The sequence below is a fragment of the Aulostomus chinensis genome, chromosome 19, assembly GCF_037954235.1.
Source record: "Aulostomus chinensis isolate RoL2024-O1b breed Wild chromosome 19, RoL_Achi_v1.0, whole genome shotgun sequence".
NCBI classification, from domain to species: Eukaryota; Metazoa; Chordata; class Actinopteri; order Syngnathiformes; family Aulostomidae; genus Aulostomus; species Aulostomus chinensis.
Window position 1 is genome coordinate 6,565,334 of NC_141338.1, and position 18,664 is coordinate 6,583,997.

Sequence of the window (18,664 nt, forward strand, 5' to 3'; positions counted from 1 at the left end):
GAATCCGTGTTTAAAAGTGTTACCGTGAGGTTGTTCTGATAGAAATCACATCTGAAGAACCGCAGTGATTCAAACGCTAATTCTGTGTTTACTGAAGCAAATATGAAACATCACATATATCAAATTTAAACCTCCAGAATGCAAATTCACTAAAGAAGTGTTCTGTTTTTGCGTAGGAGGGCTCTGGTTTGGTGAGCTGTTCGATATTATGTTTCTGAATTTTTGAGTGGGTGTACGTCATTCTGCTATGTGTAATTTTAACCTATTATTCTTTTCAATACATTTTTCATGAGGGGGAAGTGGGCCACATGTGGTAAAGCAAGGATACTTGAGATGGGGGCTCAAATTAGCGACCCTGTTTGAATGTTAGGCATGGACACTATGCTAGTTCAGCAGAATCCTTTTGTTACAGACAACGTTTTTTGAAACTTTACTCTTTGTTTCCTGTTTATCAGTATAGGAGCAGGAAGATAATGTATTTCCCAGACAGACAGATGTCAGATCTCTACAGTGAAGTTCAGGAAATGAACAGATTTCTTTCACACGGTCTTCGGACTCTGTCTCCTCTCTCTTCAAAAGCTACAAAAGGACGAGGATAGGTTTTAGATTCTCTAACGTGACACCAAATGTTGAGCCCCACTCTGTATTCCATTCCTGTATTCCATGATAAAAGTGGGCAATTTAACTTTTACACTTGGACAATCACATGTGACATTTAGGGCTGTTGTAATTGTGCCTGTCTCAGAGAGGATATTACAAGGTTGACAGATCTTAACACAGTCCCCCGCTATGGAGAAGTCGCCATGGTTCACTGCAACAGTGTGAGAACATGGTGATTTACAGCCTATCCCACCTGTGACTGCCTGTTTGCTCCACGCTGAGGATAAATGTTTGGCCAGTTGAACCAAGGACAATCCAAGAGCCAAAATTCTTAGTTTAAAGGATATTTCCAGTGTAGTATAACTGAAGTCATAGTTTTGGCATCCATATCTACTGATTATTCTAACATTGTACATAATAAAATTTGGAAATTGAGATCGGGAACTCTGTGATGTCAACAAGAAAAAAAACAACCCTCTTTAACTAAATAAGTGACATGTAACGGTTAAGTTTCTCTTTTCAGTGTAAAATTCTGGTGTTACACTGTGACATTAACTAAACCTGTCAAGTGTTTAGTGTAAATCACACGAGACGAGTCTGCTGTGGGTAATGATGCTGCATTCTCGTGCTCCTAAGATGGTCCCGTACTGGTTGTTCAACTTTGGTGTGCTTTCAAGTCAAACTGTGGAAGCAAAATAGATTTATTGTATTTTATTGCTTAGATATTATAAATATGCACCCCGCCCCACACACAGTAACACACAGTACATAGATTGTTTAAAAATTTCTTATCATTAACGTTTTCATCCATCATGTGTCAGCATGATGTCACAACTCATGTATTAACTTTCTCACCAACTCGCCAAGTTGTTTTTCCAACTAGAGTCAGTGTTAACACGCATTAACCCAGTCTTGAATTTATTTTTCCCAGTTACTTTGAAAGCATGTGACTGGCACGTAGGCCTCTAGGGATTCTGTGAGCTACGTCACTACTAATCATGGTGTTACTGCTTTGTTGAGAAATGAACACAGGTGTTGCACCATCTGGATCCAGAGGAAGTTATAAGTGTACATAAATGACTAAAATTGGTGCAATGTTATTGTTGATTAACATTAACTAACATTACAGGCTAATGATAGCATCTGGCTGCAGTAAGCCTTCTCCATAATGCTAGCTAACATTAGCTGTAATGTTGCACAGCGTTCAGTGCTATGAAGTTGGGGAGCTCTTTGCCAGTGTGTTCATGGTGTATTATTCCAGTCATTAAAATAAAAAGTAGGGTAAATCCAACATTTCTGCTCCTGTGTAACTGTGTATAACCACAAGAACTGCAGGCATGAGGGTCAAAGGTTGGCCGACAGTTGGTCTGTAAAAGGTAGTGGACTAGAACAGAGTGAGCATTTTACAGCCTGCCTTCAATTTCTCTTTTAAATCACCAAGAGGAGCAGGTTGATATGCCTAACTTGCTGATGTTTGGTAGGTATGTTTAGACTGTTTTTCAAATATGCTAACATTTCCTAATTAGCGTTAAACACAAGCTGCAGCAGATGGGAACGTCATTAGTTTTGTAGATATTTGGCTGTAAATCAGAGTTCGGACATTTAAAAGGTGAAACAACTGATGTTGCTACATTAAACTATGATGATTACAAATCATCCTGAAGGAAACAGGAGAGTAAGTTTCATGACAATCCACCCAGTAGTTCTAGAAACATCAAATGTCATCTAGTTAAAAAAAAAAAAAAAAAAGACAACCTGAGATCATGAATGTCTGGACAAAATTTGGCCTATCAATCCTGTGGATTTTCCACTGGATGAGTGAAAACTGCTGGTGGCTGGAAAATAGGTCAGGGGATCAGACTCCATCTTTAAGCTACCATGAATTTCTGTACCAAATTTCCTGGCAAACTGTGAGTCAGAACGAAGGTGATGGACTGATGAGCTGGGTGTTTACAATAGAAATAAATTGGGAAAAGTTTAGAATCTAATCATTCAAACCTTGAATGGCAAAGAAGAAAGCCTTGCTGGCAGCGAAGGATGATGAATGGACATTTCCACAGCATGTGCAAATCATTTCATCTACCAACAAAGTAGTCCTTTTATTCTTTGTTGTGTAAAATTGATGCCAAAACATGTACTAGTAACTAGGCATGGTTTGCATGTGTGCACGAGGGCCTGTTACGTGTGGCTTGTGTCTGTGAATGGAAACCAGGTGCTTTTGTGTTCTGCCAGGGCTGGCTTGTTGTTGCATCGTCAGCTTAGTGTGTCTAGAAGTAGCTTAATGAGCTCAACAGGACCCCTCACATCAAACACTCTGCTAATGGCTGATAAACTCATTGGGCTTGGTCAGACCGGACAACAAATGGGCACATTTACATCCAAGGCTGCTGGCAGCAAAATGTGTGCTTCTGAGGCCCACCATTCAAAACCCAGACCAGCTATTTTCATGAGATGTTAGGAGGAAACGGGTCTCCGGTTTACGGGAAAGCAATAAAAGTCAAATCCTTGACTGGTCAAAACAGCAGCTTGTTAAAAAAAAAAAGAAAGAAAGAAAAGGAAGACTTATGTGAGGCAACCAATGACAAAGGCAGATGGAAAGACAGACTGTTCTAATGTCATAATATTTCTGCATTCGGTGAGACGACAGGATGGAGACAGTTGAAAAAACATCAGTGAAAATCACACAAAGTCCCTATCAGGTCAGAATGACAGAGACGTTTGCAGCGATTAGCTTCTTATGAAAACAAGAGATGGTTTCAAACAGATGTTGTGGTTCATTTGCAGGTTGTTAACAGCACGGTAGGTTGTAAAAGAATTTCCTCTGAGTGTTCCATGATTGCTTACAAATAATTTCTGGGCAACCAAACCCAAAACTTTAGTAGGAATGGGCTACACTTACAAATGTGCTTTGAGGCAGAAACACTTGCACGTTCTCTGCATTTTGAAAATTAAAATACACCAGAGTAGAGAGAAATAAAAACACAAACAGACACGTGAAGGTTTCACAGAGTGATGTTTAATGGGATCGTGATTGTCTTTGTCAAAGGTCAAATATTAAATTGGTTTATGGGACAAAAAGCACAACCAGAGCCACTCCTACATTCACTCAGCCAGCTAAAACTCTACATTAGATACACCATCCAAGAACATGAGCTTCTTTTAGCAGCTCAGCTCACAGAGGGCCATTACTTTTGACAAATGACAGACATTTAGGTTTTTTTTTTCAAAGGTTAGGCAGAGGGCTACCACATATTATCTTTCTCATTTCATCTCAACACACTGTTCCCGACTAACCATTTTCATCTCGTCCTATCAAAGGGCGTTTATTGTTCTGGCCGGGTAAGCGGTTCTTATTCTCTTTTATCGGGGCAATCTCTTCACTCTGATTGTGCTTGAGATCAGTGTTACTCTCCCAGTGAGAAAAACTGACCTCAGCCTGACTTGTTGGTCACCATCCATCCACTCCCCCGGGCCCTACAACGTGCACACACTGACAGAAAGACAGACTGCTGGGTAGACAGACGGACAGAGAAACAGATACAGACAGGCAAGGTACTATAGTTGCCCCAGGATGAAGGAGAAGGAGGCGAAAAAATGTGGTAGAGAGGGCGTGACCTTAGTGGCCAGACTTTTAACCACTGGGGGCGCTGGCCTAAAGCCACAGTCACAGTGTGCTTGTTGTGGAAGCAGCCAAACGCTTTCCTATGTAGATTCTAAAAGAGAAGAGAGAAAGCAGAAATGAATAAACACATTGCTAAACTCCTCCCCTAAACAGGGATTGTCTAATCAGTGCTTAGCAACTCTATCTAGGCACAGCAGGCCTGTCAAGCTTTGCTCTCCTCAACATGGAGCAGTATGGCTGTTGACAAGTTTGCAAAGCCTTCTAAAAACCATAAATCATGCTTGAAATGGATAACCGTGGCATTTATCTGCTCTAATCTGGCTAACTTCTTCTAAAGGGCACATCATCAGTAAACTATATCGTTAATTTGACATTAATCTTTGGGGTTAAAAGTTATCAGGTTTATGCTAATGTTAGCACAGGTTTATGCTAATGTTAGCAGCTTTGGCCTGCTCTATATTGGATTTGGTGACTTTTACTCCACAGAAATCTCACCAGTTTCCAAAGAAAGCATAAGGATATGCTATTTAAAAATGCAATTCTTATACATGCTAAGTAGAGTAACGTAACAACAGTGTATTATCCTTACACCCACTTGCTCTACATTCACTATGATATGTTGTCTTCATGTATTGTTAAATGATAAGCACTTTTTGTCTGAGGCCTGTAGATTCAAAAAAATATTTGTCATTGCGTATTATACTTGAGACCCAGAATTATTTAAAAAATCTGCAGAGATTACAATTTAGCCCAGATGACAAAGTTAAAATTGGTTTAATTATCTAGAAAGCTAATTGCCAAAAGCTACTTGTGACATGAAACAGTGGTTTATTGTTTTGAGAATGGATCCTTCCCATAAGTACTGTGAGGGACTAATAATTAGCTGATCAAGGTAGGACTAACGTTTTAGTATATCCGTGCAGCATTCTCAATTTCACCACTCATAATTTTTTTTTTAATTTTGCTCTGCTCCATAATTAAAACCCAGTAATGATTTCAGTTTTCTTCTCGATTTCTCTCATTTTATTTTGTCAAGAGGAAGGAGGTAAATCTTCAGCTGTCATTGTGGTAAATTGCATATATGTTGTTTAAGAATGGACATCAGTAACTGCGGTGTCATTGCCCCGCAACGTGAATATCAAATAGATGTCTCACCCAACACCAAGTGTGAGGAGATGTGAAGCCAGAAGTGATGGAACAAGGATGAGGAGAACATCGGATGAGAAGATTCCTCTCTTCATCACATCTGTCTTCCGAACGCTGAGGGAGCCCTGCTGTTTGGGGTGCTGGAAGACAAACTCTCTACAGAGAGGAGAGGTGGGTGAGGAGCCAGAGAAGGGAGACAGGGTGAATACGGAGGACAGAAAGAGGAAAAAATGAACAGATCTAATGGGAGAAAAACACTAGTGCTGAATGAAAGATTAAAAAAGTCAAATACTGCAATGAATAGTAAAGAAGGTGCCTGGCACTTTTCTCAACATTCAAAAGATAATTAATCAAAACAGACACTCCTTAAATCATAAGATTCAATGTTTTGTGATTGGTTGTCGTTGAAAGATACCTTAAGGTTGAATTATTGGCAAAAAATGCTGAGTTACATCTATTATCCTTTCATTTTGAATGAATTTATTTGAAACATTGCGCATCTGGCTATTTCTTTAACAGAGGTATGGATATCATTCTATCACAGTAAGCATAATAGAATGAAATGAAAGCACATAAAAGAAGCCGGTCTTACTTTGGCGGCATGTTTTCAGGTCTACTGGACCAGTCCCAGACCCAGTCAGTGTCCCCTCGCCGCTCACTTTCCTCCTGCTCACAACACAGGGGAAGGAGAATGATCAGTAACAAAAGTAAAATACAACGAAAAGAAGAAACAGAAGAAATTTGCAGAAACAGTAAAGATTATGTTCTATCCCTGAGGATCAACTGAATCCTAAAACTCCTTGTACCAGGTAAACAGTAACAATAGACAGTAAGTGTGCCAGTCACATGAAACAAACATAAAATAAAGATGAACCTGTATGGTGACACAGTCGCTGTCGTGCTCACTAGGGGGTCTTGGGGAACCAGTGGACTGTGGAGTCACCACCTGTGGGGGACTGCAGGCAATGAAGAGAGAGTTAAATCCTTTAGTATTTAAATATTGGGAGATGTTCTGTTGCAGATGAAAAAAAAAAAAAACACTGAGAAAACGTTGCGGAACATCGAAAAATCAACTGCTCCCTGAATGAACCTGTGCAAGCAGAGCTGGAACCCTCAAACAAAGCAAAAGCCTCCATCCAAACAGGTCACATCATACCTGTCTCTACTCCTCTCACACTCCAGCTGTGCCTCCAGAAGGATTCTCTCCAGCTCCCCCTGCAGGGCAGAGGAGATGCTGTCCTGGGGCCCCGTCAGACTCTCCCTGCGGCTCACAGCTGCTATCAGCTCCTCCAGCTCAACCCAGGAGCCTGATGACCAGACAGTGGTGTCATGATAATAAGGTGCTGGACAGTACAAGTGATGATGAGAGGTGAGAAATAATTCCAAATTACTGACTTCACCTTGAGACATATTGCGAGAACACGATCCAATGGTTCTTTGGAATATTTTGCCTCCAGTATAAAGATACAGATGCTTGAGTGTGACGTAGTTTGGGGGCAATGATCCTCATTCACAAATGTATTCACCTCTGGGTGCATCTGTTTGACATTCTGGTCCAAACTATGAATGTCTTTCCTTAATGGCTTACCCAAAATGTTTTTCTGTGTCTGTCTTTGGCTTCAAAACCAACATGGAATATTACAACATGTCTCCTTTAAATTTGATGCAGTGCAAGTAAAATGGAAATATTGCAACCATTATTGCATGGCAGCAATACATAGACAAGGAGCGGCTGTTCAAATTTTCCAACTGGCAACTGTCAAACCACAAGTGACAGTTGTGGATATATTAATGCAGGTGTGTGTACAGCAGGTCCAGAGGGCTCTGGGTTTTTTTTTCGTTTAAATGAAAACAAACATGGAAGTGTGTATTGCTAAAAAAGAATATCAAATCACCAATTTGGGATTGCTTTGTTTCAAACTGGACACAAGCCAAAGCACTTAAATCATTCTGCAATCTTTGCCAACGTATAGTGACGGCTACAGATTCTACATCCAGACTAATACATTTCATTTTAGAATGAAAGCAACCTCTCATCACGAAAATGTGTTAGCACCGTTTCAGAAATAATCAAGCTGGCAGGCTGTTGACATTTCTTTTCTTCTGGAGAAGGGTCATGAAATAAAAGTTGTGATGAATCAGCGAAGGACACTTTGTGACTAATAAGAGCCAGAAAGGGGGAGAACGTGGGTGTCTGTGTCATTTCCAAAAGTCTCCAAAAAGCATGGAGTTTTCAAACTAAACAGGGGTCCAAAAGCCTCTGTAAAATAACTAAACTGAGGGAAGAAGTTCTATCTTGTGGTCAATGATTAATTAAATTGAGGGAACAAGTTATATCTTGTGGCCTCTAAATAGATTTTTTTCTCTCTATACCAACAACAACAACAAAAAATCTCTCTTTGCCCACTTCAGGGCTTTGAGTTCTCAACCACATCAAGATAGGGATCTCTTAAAGATGTGAGAGAGAGGTATTTCCTTCTAAAAGCGTCTGATGGTGTGATCAGCGAGTGGACAGGTGCTTGTTTTTATACGTATTTTGTGACGTAAGCCCCTCTTCAGGTGTCCTGACATGACATCGGATGACCATGACGGTGAATAAATGAATGAATGCGTGAGCACTCAGGTTCACTGGGTGCATGAAGAGATTTACACAGGTGCACACATCTGAACACATGCATGCACAGCACAGTGGTGTGTGTGCGTGTGTGTGTGAGTGTGTGTGTGTGTGTGTGTGTGTGTGTGTGTGTGTGTGTGTGTGTGTGAGATGCATAGAACACAAATAAACAGTAGGGCAGGGCTAACTCAGACTGACAGCATGCTTGCTTACGTAAGATCTTATTTCTGGTAGAGATTAGCCATTCACCCTCTCACTTCCCCTCCTTGTTTCTGCCTCTCTTGTCATGCTGTCTAGATCACTTTCTGACATAGGCACCATTTACAAAACATCAACATCTCATCTGCCTTCCAAAAGCACCCCTCCTCCTCCTCCTCCTCTTCATCTTTAATCTTTGTTTTTACTGGGTGTATGTCACTGTGTACTCACATTAACAGGAGCATGAGTGGGCAGAGGGCTGGATGGATGGAGGGAGGGAGGGGTGGGTGTGAGGGAGGGCAGAGTGGGGAAGCTGTGCCATTGCCCTAGTTATTTCTCTACAGAGAGTTATGACATAACAACTGCTTTGCTTATCTATCTGTCGCCATCCTGCAGCACTGATTTGGTTTCTATGGTGCAATCCTGTGCACATTCATTTGCTCTGCTGCCAAATCAGCTTTACGTAATGTGGACAAGAGCTGGATGCTAAATGACTCAATGAGCTGCAGCAGATTCTTTTTTTTCTCTCCCTGTGTTAGAGTTATGAATGACTCCCTCCAGTTACTTCTGGGTTTGAATCCAGCAGCAGCAGCATCCTATGTGCTGAGCAAAGTGCAGGCAGCATACTGAAGCTATAAGCGTCAGGAAATCTCCACAGCTTAATTGGCTTACAGAGATACAAACAGGTGAGTCAGGGAATCCGTTTACACAATGAGTCAGTGGCAACAACAATGACAACAATTAAACTGACAGTGCTGGTTTATCTCTGTGGCGTCCTCTCACACCTGAGTCTCACATATTCATAGTGTCTGATGAGCAGCTGTGGATATTTGCATACTAGGAACAAACTAACTCACTCATGAATGGGGTCATGTTCTATTGTTTACACATGATGGGTATTTGCCTGAGCTTAAAAACTCTGCAGCTACTGTCATAATCTCTGTTTTTTAAGCTACATGAGAGCAACAAAAAAAAATAAAAAAAATCATTGCTGTATTCATAAATAGCTAAATGTAATGTTACGAGAGCGGCCTGGCCCGTGTCCCACCATCACTCACCGTAGAGTCCGTCCTCTGGTGTCTGCGAGCCGGGCAGAGACATGCTTGAACGCCGGGGGCTGCTGGAGGTCGGAGGGATGCTGAAACTGACCGAGAAGGACAATCAGGTGAAAATGAGTCTCTGTCCTGTATGCTTTTCTCCCAATCACTGTTGTGTTTGTTGTTGTCGATAAAAAGGGCACCGGTCACCGACGCTGCGCTAATCCGCCTCCCCTCCCTCTCCGCACCCCTCCCGTCCCCACGTGTCGGGAGGGAGGAGGTAAACAAAACAAGCGGAGAGCTCAGCAGGTAAAACAAGCGCAGCGCCAATGTGTCTTCGTCACAGTTTTTTTTATTATTATTTAAAAAAGTGGATTTAAATATGAATGGGACAAGTGGTTATTTAATGCAAGATGATTATTCAAAAAATTTCTACACAGCAAATGTGAATAAACTCTTTTGAGTTTAAGATTATTATTATTATTATCATTATTATCATTATCGTTATTATCGTTATTATTATTATTATTATTATTGAAAACATGATAACTGTCAAATACATAATTACTAAGCTGCACATTTTAAGATATTTTTAAGAATATTTGCATCCACAACAAGCTACGAACGGTCCACCGTTATGATCTTGTAATACCACTTTGCTCCTCAAGAGGAGCCGTTGTAGTATTAAAAGATCCACAGTTGTACGCCGACGGGCTCCACCCCCCCCCCCCCCCCCCCCCCACCCCCTTAACATGAATGAGCAGAAGAAAATGCATTGATGGATGTTAGCCCATAGCGTACGCCGACCTCTCCGGGACAATAACCCGGCGGCAGCGGGGGAAGCGAGACATACCAACTGCCCTGATCTGTCACAAAAAAGGAAGAAACTCACCAATGTCATGATTCCAACCGAAGCTTAGATCATCAGTGAGTGTTGTGATGTACATCTACTGTAGTAAACAGAAAACGTTACCTTATGCTCATTCTAAAAAAGCTAGCATGATTCCTTTTTCTTCTTCTATGTTTTATGCCGCCAGCGCTTTTGAATTTTCTGGGAATATGCTGCCCCCTATTGATTTGGAGTGATTAATGAAGTGCTAGCTTGTTTACATCGGCGACAAAGTCTGCTTAAAATTAGATGTGAGTACCTAATATGCCATTTTTTTAACCCATGTGTACCATATCCGGTGTTGGAAGAAGTAAACATTCCTTTACTTAATTAAAAGTAAAAAAAATGAAAAAAATACCCACAAAAATAGTACAGTGGTAAAAGGAAAAGTCTTCGTTCAAAATTCTGGTGTGGCAGTAGTGACTACAAGCTTCATGCCATGTTCATAATTACAGTAGCCTAAATAAATAAGTGATATGTTGCTAATATTTGTAGCTATAATAGGCATATTTTTAAATGGGCTTCCACTGTTTGAAAAAAAAATGCAGCTGCAAATATTCTTGACTTATATTGTTATTTCAGTTTTTGTGAGTCTGTTATATCGTCTCTGCAGTACCAAAGTAGTGAATACAAAATGGTATTTTGTCACACAATCTAGCCTTTGACAAAAGGAATCGCAGCAGGGAAAATTGCGATTTTTATTAAATTTTGATTAATTGTGCAGTCCTATTTTTAAAACTTTTTAATCATCAAACTATGGCCCTCTTCTCGTCAAAAGATTTTAACACCCCAAACGTTTCCAGTTTTCATTGAAATTTGCCACTGCGGTGATAACTTGTTTCTCCAGATGGGCCTCATTTTCACTTCTTCAATGCCAAACCTGCAGCTCTGAGTCTGCTCCTTCACAGTTGGAACTGATACTTGCTGACATGGACAGTGTTGAGATGGTTGGAGCTGTTGTCCTGTTGGCCGTCTGTCTTGCGTTTGTGTTGTGACTGTGGGTCAGACAGACCTCTTCCTGCCTTCGTTTCTCCAGTTCCTCAAAGGACTGTTGAAACTGTCCATATTGAGACCTTGGCTGGCTTTGTAATTCCTTTAAAGTAGAAGCTACCGCTTTTAATGGCGGTCTGCCTTTGTTAATAGCCTTTTTTTCTGGCCATCATGATGCTATTATTGAGTGCTGCGGGGATGAAGTATTTATTTATTTATTTATTTGGCTAACCTGAAAGTTAGCGTCCCCATGAATTCCCACAATCGAAACCCAATGGAATTTTTTTATACTGGCTATTGGATCATAACCAAAACTAGGGTCTGAAGAAGTTTATGAGACTTTTACATTATTTTGTTTTTTATTAGATAATCACATATGAACACCATTTTTATGATTTTTTTTAATGTAAATTCAAAAGTAAAAAATGAACATGAATGTCCAAAACTAGCTTTGCGCATTATAATGTTTAATGTCTAACACAACCTCTGTAGTCTCATTTAACTACTTGTTTGCATTTTTTAAGACACAAAAAAAAAACCTTCAAAATTGACTGGCATATTTCATTGCTAGCGTGAACCATAGGCTTTATTTCAGGCATTAAAACAAAAACCCACCAACTTTGAGATGAGGAACCAGAATACGTCACAGTTATTTCCATGTTTTAGGACTCATTCATGGGCCACTCTATAAATGACCCCTATCAGTGGAATATTGTCTAGACGATGTTTTAGAGGTTTTAGTAACAGACGCTGCTTTTTATTCAGACAGCTTGTAACTCAGTTGCAGGGATCATTTTCATCAACTTTCATGGTTTCATTTACTTTCATTGCAGAAAAGCAGCAGTGTGTTAACCTTCTGGATCCATAAGAATTCATTTTTTCTGACTCCTGAAATGTACATGTAAAAAAAAAAAAAGCAACCTAAACCTTTGCTGTCAATAACAACAGCACGCCACCTGACAGTACATTTGTTTGTCATCATTACAACTTAGTGGGTTTTGTATTTACTTTTTTAGCCTTGCCCAACACGTCTCGTCTACTGATTGTAGATCTGTATGCAGGATTATTAAAATATCCACTTTAATATCACGCTGTTATGAAAGTTATGAAAGGGCTTTAGGTTAAGATTGCTGCCAAAATCGAGCAATGTTCAAAAAAGCACTACCTTTTAACCTCTGGCTGTGAAATATGCTTTGATGGTTGCTTTTAGAACATCAAATAAAACCCACTCAAGTGGATCCAAAGCAAATTGGGTTGTTCATAGTTTTTGCATCATCATCTTTTCAGTATCATATACCCGGAAACATGTGATTGGGATCAATATTACACCCCAGATTTTCCTGCTTGCGTTTGTATCAAATGAGCTCTGAGGTCAATGATTCATCTATTTCTGCGGCATTCCCTAGAGACGTTTGACATTAGTGACATCACCAGCACACAGACGCAATGCCGGGTTTCAGTCATGTTGCCAAGAGCAAACAAAGAACATCCTTGACAAGAGGATGCGCTCACAAACAGCGCCCTTCATCTTAATGTGTTTAACCTTTAATGCTTATATAGTGTATTCATAATGTGGCCAACACAAAATCAATAAGCAACATTTGAAAGGAAATAGGTCTTTTTTTTTCCCCCTGAATTATTTGAAAAGTGCTTTGTGTAACAACCTTGCCAACAATATGAACAACATCACCACCTGGTGGAGAGAGCTTTCCAAAATGCACCCTTTCCTGAAACAATCTGATTTACCCGCATCTAAATTAAAGCTGTTACATGTTATTCAGTTTGAGGCATTTTGTAAATCCCTTTTTAAGCATTATTTGAGTAGGACAAACAAGCTGAACATTAAAACTGATGCACTGTGTCCTCTTCTACATAACACCAGCCAGAAAGTTCTCTACTTTCACACTCCAGCTCCTCACCCATTTGTTATGTTGCCATGCAGCATTCCTCTTTGACCTCCAGCTTTGTATCGAGACAAGAAGAGACACAGAAACTCATTATTCAACCCAGAAACAAAGGAGGAAAAGTTCCCTCATCCATCAAAAGAACTTAAGATATTTGACAATGTCCTGGGCCCTGCTCGGATCAAACAGCGAGATGCCAGCTGTTCTCGGGTCCAGCAAATGGCTGCCCACCTTGTTCATCCATCATGCTGGAAACTGAGATAGCAAAATAATAAAAACCTTTTCAGGTAATGGCCACAGTTAGATCTCACCATTAATCACGGCTTACAACTTTGTTCTGACTATGATTGATGGTTTGATCTTATTGTACATTAAAGGAGCTGCTTAAAATTTGCTTTATGTAGCCAGTCAGACACAGAGACAGATTAATGAGTGCCAGTGAAACTCGTGGTGTTTTGGTGGCTCTGTGGGTGCTGTGAAAACACAATCTGATTGGATGTATGCTGGTAGCCTTTGGATTCGTTTGATTAATAATGATTCTTTATCCTGGGTTCACCCCGAGAGGATAGAACAGACTAATAGAGAATACAAAGAGATTGGATATGTTCATTAAATATGTGTGAATATCATCTGCTCCAAAAATCCAGATACATGGCGAACAATGAAATTATGTCACAGGGATTAGCATAGTCTGCTCATTATGTGATTTTGCTAAATATGGAGAGGCTTGTTTTGTTTGTTTTTTCTTGGAAAAACTGATTTAATGGTGCGCGTGATTTTTTTTTTTTGTTAAACACGCTTACTTGCCAGACAAGAAGATATGTACCCTTCTCCTCTCTTCGCTCTCTGTATGCATCAGGGAGCTAAGACCCACAGTTTACTGCTAATTAGCTTAGCACCATCGATGGTAGTGGATAGGAAGTGTTAGCATACCTTTGTGTAAGTCTTCAAATGAAGATGTGGGATCCTGGTTTGTCCAGGAGTAACATCCCCTCTTAAAAACCAGATGTAATTGACAGGAACATTTACTCTTCTAGTTGTCAACAAATGTTTTGTTTTGTGGGATTAAAAGTGCTGCATGGAATCACTGCGCTATTTTTGCCTTAGGGGGGCTTCAGACTCTGTACAAGGTTTGACACCCTCTGTCCTTAGACCCTCCATTTGAATGAGGAAAACGAACCTAAAACCTTTTATAACAGGGACAAAAATGTCAGATACCTCAGGGAGAGCCTTAGGGAAAGGATCCCTCTCCCAGATGAGACAGACATGCATTAGATCCACAATATGTACTCCATTTAATGACACAAATTTATGATATGAGATAGATTTGGACATTGAGCAAATTCAGATGTTGCCAAGTGAGCCCTGAGCCATACCCAGCTGGCCACCAATGCTGATATTTGGCTGAATGTAGGTTATAATGTCAGATGACCAAAATTCAATGTCAGGGTACTGTCTGAAGGTGAGCTGTTCCTGCTGGGATAGAACCTCCTCTCCACTTAGGACACACAGCTTGCAGTCGGTATGCATCGTGCCACGCAAAGAGCAAGAATTTTCAGGTATAAAACTGTTACCATAAAAGTTATTTCTAAAGCTATTTTTGATTTCACTCTCAATGCAACCAAGTCAACAGTTGAAGTCTGTTGTGGCCTATTAGCATTCTTCTTTCTGTTTCATGTCACAAAGCGATGTGCCGACAGATTCTGTGTCTCAAAGTCTCTAAAACTACAAAGAACTGCTTTTTAGCTCTCCCAAGATGCCTTGACCTTCACACAACTCCTCCGTATCCACCAGTGGGATAGTTGAGATGGTGGAGCGCTTCAAACGTCGTCAAAATATCAAAGAAACTAAACTCCTCCACCTTCAAACACTGCTGGCAGAAGCTCTTTATTGTCTGTAAACTCGTGTCACTCTGTAGCCGTTAGACTGCTCACGCTGTTTAGGAGCCTCATAGAGTCTGTCCTCCTTTCATTACCCTCCATCTGTTTCTTCACTGTCTCTGCAACAGCAGCAAACATGCGTCCTTCCAAAGATCACTCGTCTTTTAGCTCTCGGTGGAGCACATGGCCCTGAATACCCCCTCAACCCATATGTGTCACTCTTCTTCTGCAGGTGCAGATCCTGGGGCTTGTTCTGAAATGATTTGGATAACTTGTAAACATGTAAGTGAACAGCAGATTTTTTTTTAAGCCGATGTATTCTAGATATTTAAACAAAGATGTCAGTAATTTTGTTTCTAGGAATTGACACAGGGGTTTTCAGCCAAACTTAATTTATTAACTTTCTAAGATACGTTATTTTATGGGGTGGCACAGTGGTGTTGTGGTCTGGACAGGCAGTTGACGATGGATGGATGGATGGATGGATGTTATTTAAAGGTACAGTGCATCGTGCTGTGATTTCATAGCGATGGGTCTACCCTTGGGCTTTTAATGTTGTCAGACCAAAGCAATCAATTTCTGACAGCGAAACGAGCCATTTTGCAGGGATTTTTTGACTCTAAAAACAATTTATCCACCAATTTACAGCGACAACACTAACAACAAAGAAGGCTAATAACAGTGCAAGCTACTTCTTGTAAGCCCTCTGCTAACTTGAAAGCAAATAAGTAATTTAGTGTTGCAGCTCAAATGTTCTCAGACCAAATTGATCAAATTCAAGATTGTGACATAAGTCATTTTGAAGGAGTTGTGAGACACTCAAAGTAATTTAACCGGTAGCTTCATGGTGGAGCCTATGACATAAGCACATGTTGACAGTCGTTTGCAGTGAGTAATTCTGCCAGAAGGTGGAAACAAATACTATGCACTATAGCTTTAAACATTATTGCTGTAAAGCTTGTAATAGACATACATGGTTCTCTGATTATTTACTGTTGTGATGCCATGAGGTTGAAAATTTGTGTTTTTGAGTTGAGAGCTTTATAAATTAGCCTCCATTTGTCATTTGACACTGGCATTCATGCCCCCCTCAGGATGAATTTTAATAACTATGGTGACCCTTCAACTAATTCTCTAGTGCCACCATCTGGTAAAAGTCTAATACTGTATCACATAAACATGCATTGAAGCTTTTCAGTGCTTGACCACGTATGTACACAGCATATTGTCTGTCCATAGATTTACCATCTCATTACTGTGGCCAGTGGCATGTTCAGCTGCTGTCACTGTTAATTCTGTGGAAATAATTGTCATCTGTCCATGAAATTATATTTCAAATTCATTCAAATGATGATTCCCAGAAATAGGGTCTGAAAGTGCAAAAAGTAGAACATCCGAGAGATATAAAAACAAGATCCACAGAATGTTAATGTAAGTCTGTTAGAGAGAAGGGAGATGGGACAAGATAAGTGATCAGAGCTGATAAAATGGGATGGGATGTCTCAGCCCTAAAGGCATTTAGGTGTAGCCTTTATCTCTCTATCTGTGCTGTATAGAGTGGTTTCTACTATCCAGCCTCAGGTGACAGCAGCCAGTGTGGTGATGATGACGTCGATGTGAAACAATAAGAAAATACAACAAAAAATCAATTTGTTCTAGTCATCAAGCCTGGACAAAAAAACAAAACAAAAAAAACATGCATGCCAAGCTCTGAACTTCAGAGAGAAGTCAACCTGAACAAATCTGAACGTAGAAAAACATGATTCTGTCTTTTATTTTCATGCACGGATGCAAATGTGTTCATTTTGAGCAGCGTGAAAACACTGTTTAACCTTCGACGAGTGTCGATCTGCCTCTCCTTCAGAGGGCCATTGTCCATGTGTCTCTATTATCCTGCTGGTCACGGTTCCCCAGCTCTGCCCCTGCTCATATGGGAGATATCTGTAGAATAATTCTACCTGTCTGTTCCTATCTCCCTCTTCCTCCTTCTCCCTTCCTCCCTCTCTCTGTAGATGACCTTTCTGCATTCCTCTACAGCTGACCTTGGTGTCCTGTCAGTGCTGTCCTTTTCCCCACCTCACACCACTAGCTGCTCTCCACCAACCCCCCTCCAACCTCCCCGTGCCCCTCATTTCCACCCCTTCTTCCCTCTCTCCGTCCCTCGGTTCCGCCCCCTGGATCACTTTGCTCCCCTCTCTCCTCCCCTCACTACCTCCCTCTCTGCTCTCTGCAGCTGTACATACTCTGCTTTTTAATTAGACAGACTCACTAGCTCCACCTCCCCCTGCCGCCAACCCTTCAACCCCCCTCCTCTTTTTGCTTAAAAGAATAGGGCTTGCATGGCGACACCGAGAGGAGGTCATGATGGAGAGATGGATAGAGGAAGGGGGGGAGGAAAAAAAGAGCGAGACAGGGAGAACTGAGGGGAGCATCTGAGAGGATAACTGCCTGTTTGCTCACTCTTGTCTTCGTGCTCCCCCTCCTGTCCATTCACTTTCACTCACAGCACAAACGCTCAGACAGCTAGGTAGACACAGCGGAGCTCCGAGCTCTGAGGGATGGATAAAAAGGTTCCCACGTGAAAAGACATGAATCTACGGCTGAAGAGGAGGGTGAGCTAGAAGAAGACACAATCCAGAGAGAAAAGGGAAAAAAAGAGGTGAAGAGGAAGAAGAGACAGAACAACAGATGGACTCTACACAGAGGAAAAGAAACAGTGTGAAGCTTGCCGAGCAGCAGTGACAGAGGTGGCAATAAAAGCAAACATGAATGCCAGAGGGATGGAAGAATGGGAAGAGGAGACGTGAAGGAATAAGCAGCAGAGAGGAGCGTGCGTTTGTGGGGCGAAAAAGAGAGACAAGACAGAGGAGAGATGTGGTATGTGTGACTCAGTTCTGTGTCCTGATGGAAGAGAGTGTAGCAATCTCCCCATCAGCCTTCTCTCAGCATCACCATAGAGATAACCAAGTGAGAAAGATGAGAGCACAGGACCGATGTGTTTGGATTCCGTGCAGTTGATTAGCGATGAGTGTCCTTTACTTACTGTTTTGTTTTGACTCTTTTTTTTTTTACACTCTGCAGAATTTTGCAAGCAAGCTAGGCAGAGTATATCCCTGCATGCGCACACACACGTGCATGCATGTTGTTTATGTGTTTGACAAGTGTGTATATAGATATTTGTTCCCACAAAGGAGGGAGGGGGCTCATATGTTCATGGTGCTCCCATGTTTGTTTATTTGGTGTGTGCGTGCGTGTGTGTTTGTATGTGTGTGTGTTTGCATACTGGGATTTGCTTGACTGCAGGTGTGGGAGTTATTTTCCAAGATTGCGCAGCTTTATGAGAAGCTTTAAAGAGTGAGAAGCTTAGATTCGTCTGTCAGTGATGTAGCTTTGCAGATTCCAGCAGCGTGCTTTCATTGCATATTTGTCATAAGGACTGTGGGGGGGGGGGGGTCTGAGGGGGGTGTATGCAGAAAGTTTGAGGAGGAGGAGGAGGAGGAGGGAAGGCTCTGAGTGAGGGGATTCCATTTGTATGGAGCCGTGTGTATTTCGTGAGTTTTTAATTTTGTAATGTTCAATCAAGTAACTCATCAACTGTGACGCATTTAAATCATTTTATTATGCTTCAAATCACAAGAATGAATTTGAGTGTATATTTGGACAACCTTCATGTTTCCCAATTAACTTATCTCATAGTTATCTTTAACATGCATGCATGGACATGTAATTGCATTTTCATATGCATGCATGCAGTTCCATACAAATGTATGCAAATATGCACTCA

General features: G+C 41.0%; 2 protein-coding genes across 6 annotated transcripts in view; one reads left to right on the forward strand and one right to left on the reverse strand.

Annotated features, from left to right (window-relative positions):
• Positions 1-3,597: 3,597 nt before the first annotated feature.
• On the reverse strand, positions 3,598-10,218 carry LOC147243830 (BCL2/adenovirus E1B 19 kDa protein-interacting protein 3). Of its 2 annotated transcripts, XM_086186996.1 has the most exons (7): positions 10,110-10,218; positions 9,239-9,324; positions 6,525-6,675; positions 6,243-6,324; positions 5,961-6,034; positions 5,378-5,524; positions 3,598-4,313 (listed from the first exon to the last, which is right to left on the reverse strand). In XM_086186996.1, exons 2-7 carry the CDS (start codon positions 9,279-9,281, stop codon positions 4,265-4,267), a joined length of 546 nt encoding a protein of 181 aa, XP_086043122.1. In that variant the 5' UTR covers positions 9,282-9,324; positions 10,110-10,218; the 3' UTR covers positions 3,598-4,264. The 2 variants fall into 2 exon arrangements, with proteins under 2 accessions (XP_086043122.1, XP_086043121.1); XM_086186995.1 differs by lacking the exon at positions 10,110-10,218 and having other exon boundaries at positions 9,239-9,468.
• The window catches only part of LOC147243831 (uncharacterized), a 42,340-nt gene continuing 33,698 nt past the window's right edge, over positions 10,023-18,664 (forward strand). For 2 of the 4 annotated variants that reach the window (XM_086186991.1, XM_086186994.1), the window contains exon 1: positions 17,227-17,757. The gene's annotated coding sequence lies outside the window, so the exon portion shown is untranslated. Of the gene's footprint in view, positions 10,145-10,341; positions 10,358-15,112; positions 15,163-17,226; positions 17,758-18,664 lie in introns of those variants that run through there. The other 2 variants (XM_086186992.1, XM_086186993.1) reach the window with 2 other exon arrangements.

Coding starts and splice junctions, on each gene's coding strand:
- LOC147243830 (XM_086186996.1), bottom strand. CDS start 9,281: ATGTCTCTGCCCGGCTCGCAGACACCAGAGGACGGACTCTACG. Junction 6,676..9,238: donor ACCAGAGGACGGACTCTACG/GTGAGTGATGGT, acceptor TCTGGTCATCAG/GCTCCTGGGTTGAGCTGGAG. Junction 5,525..5,960: donor CCTGAAAACATGCCGCCAAA/GTAAGACCGGCT, acceptor TCCTCTCTGTAG/AGAGTTTGTCTTCCAGCACC.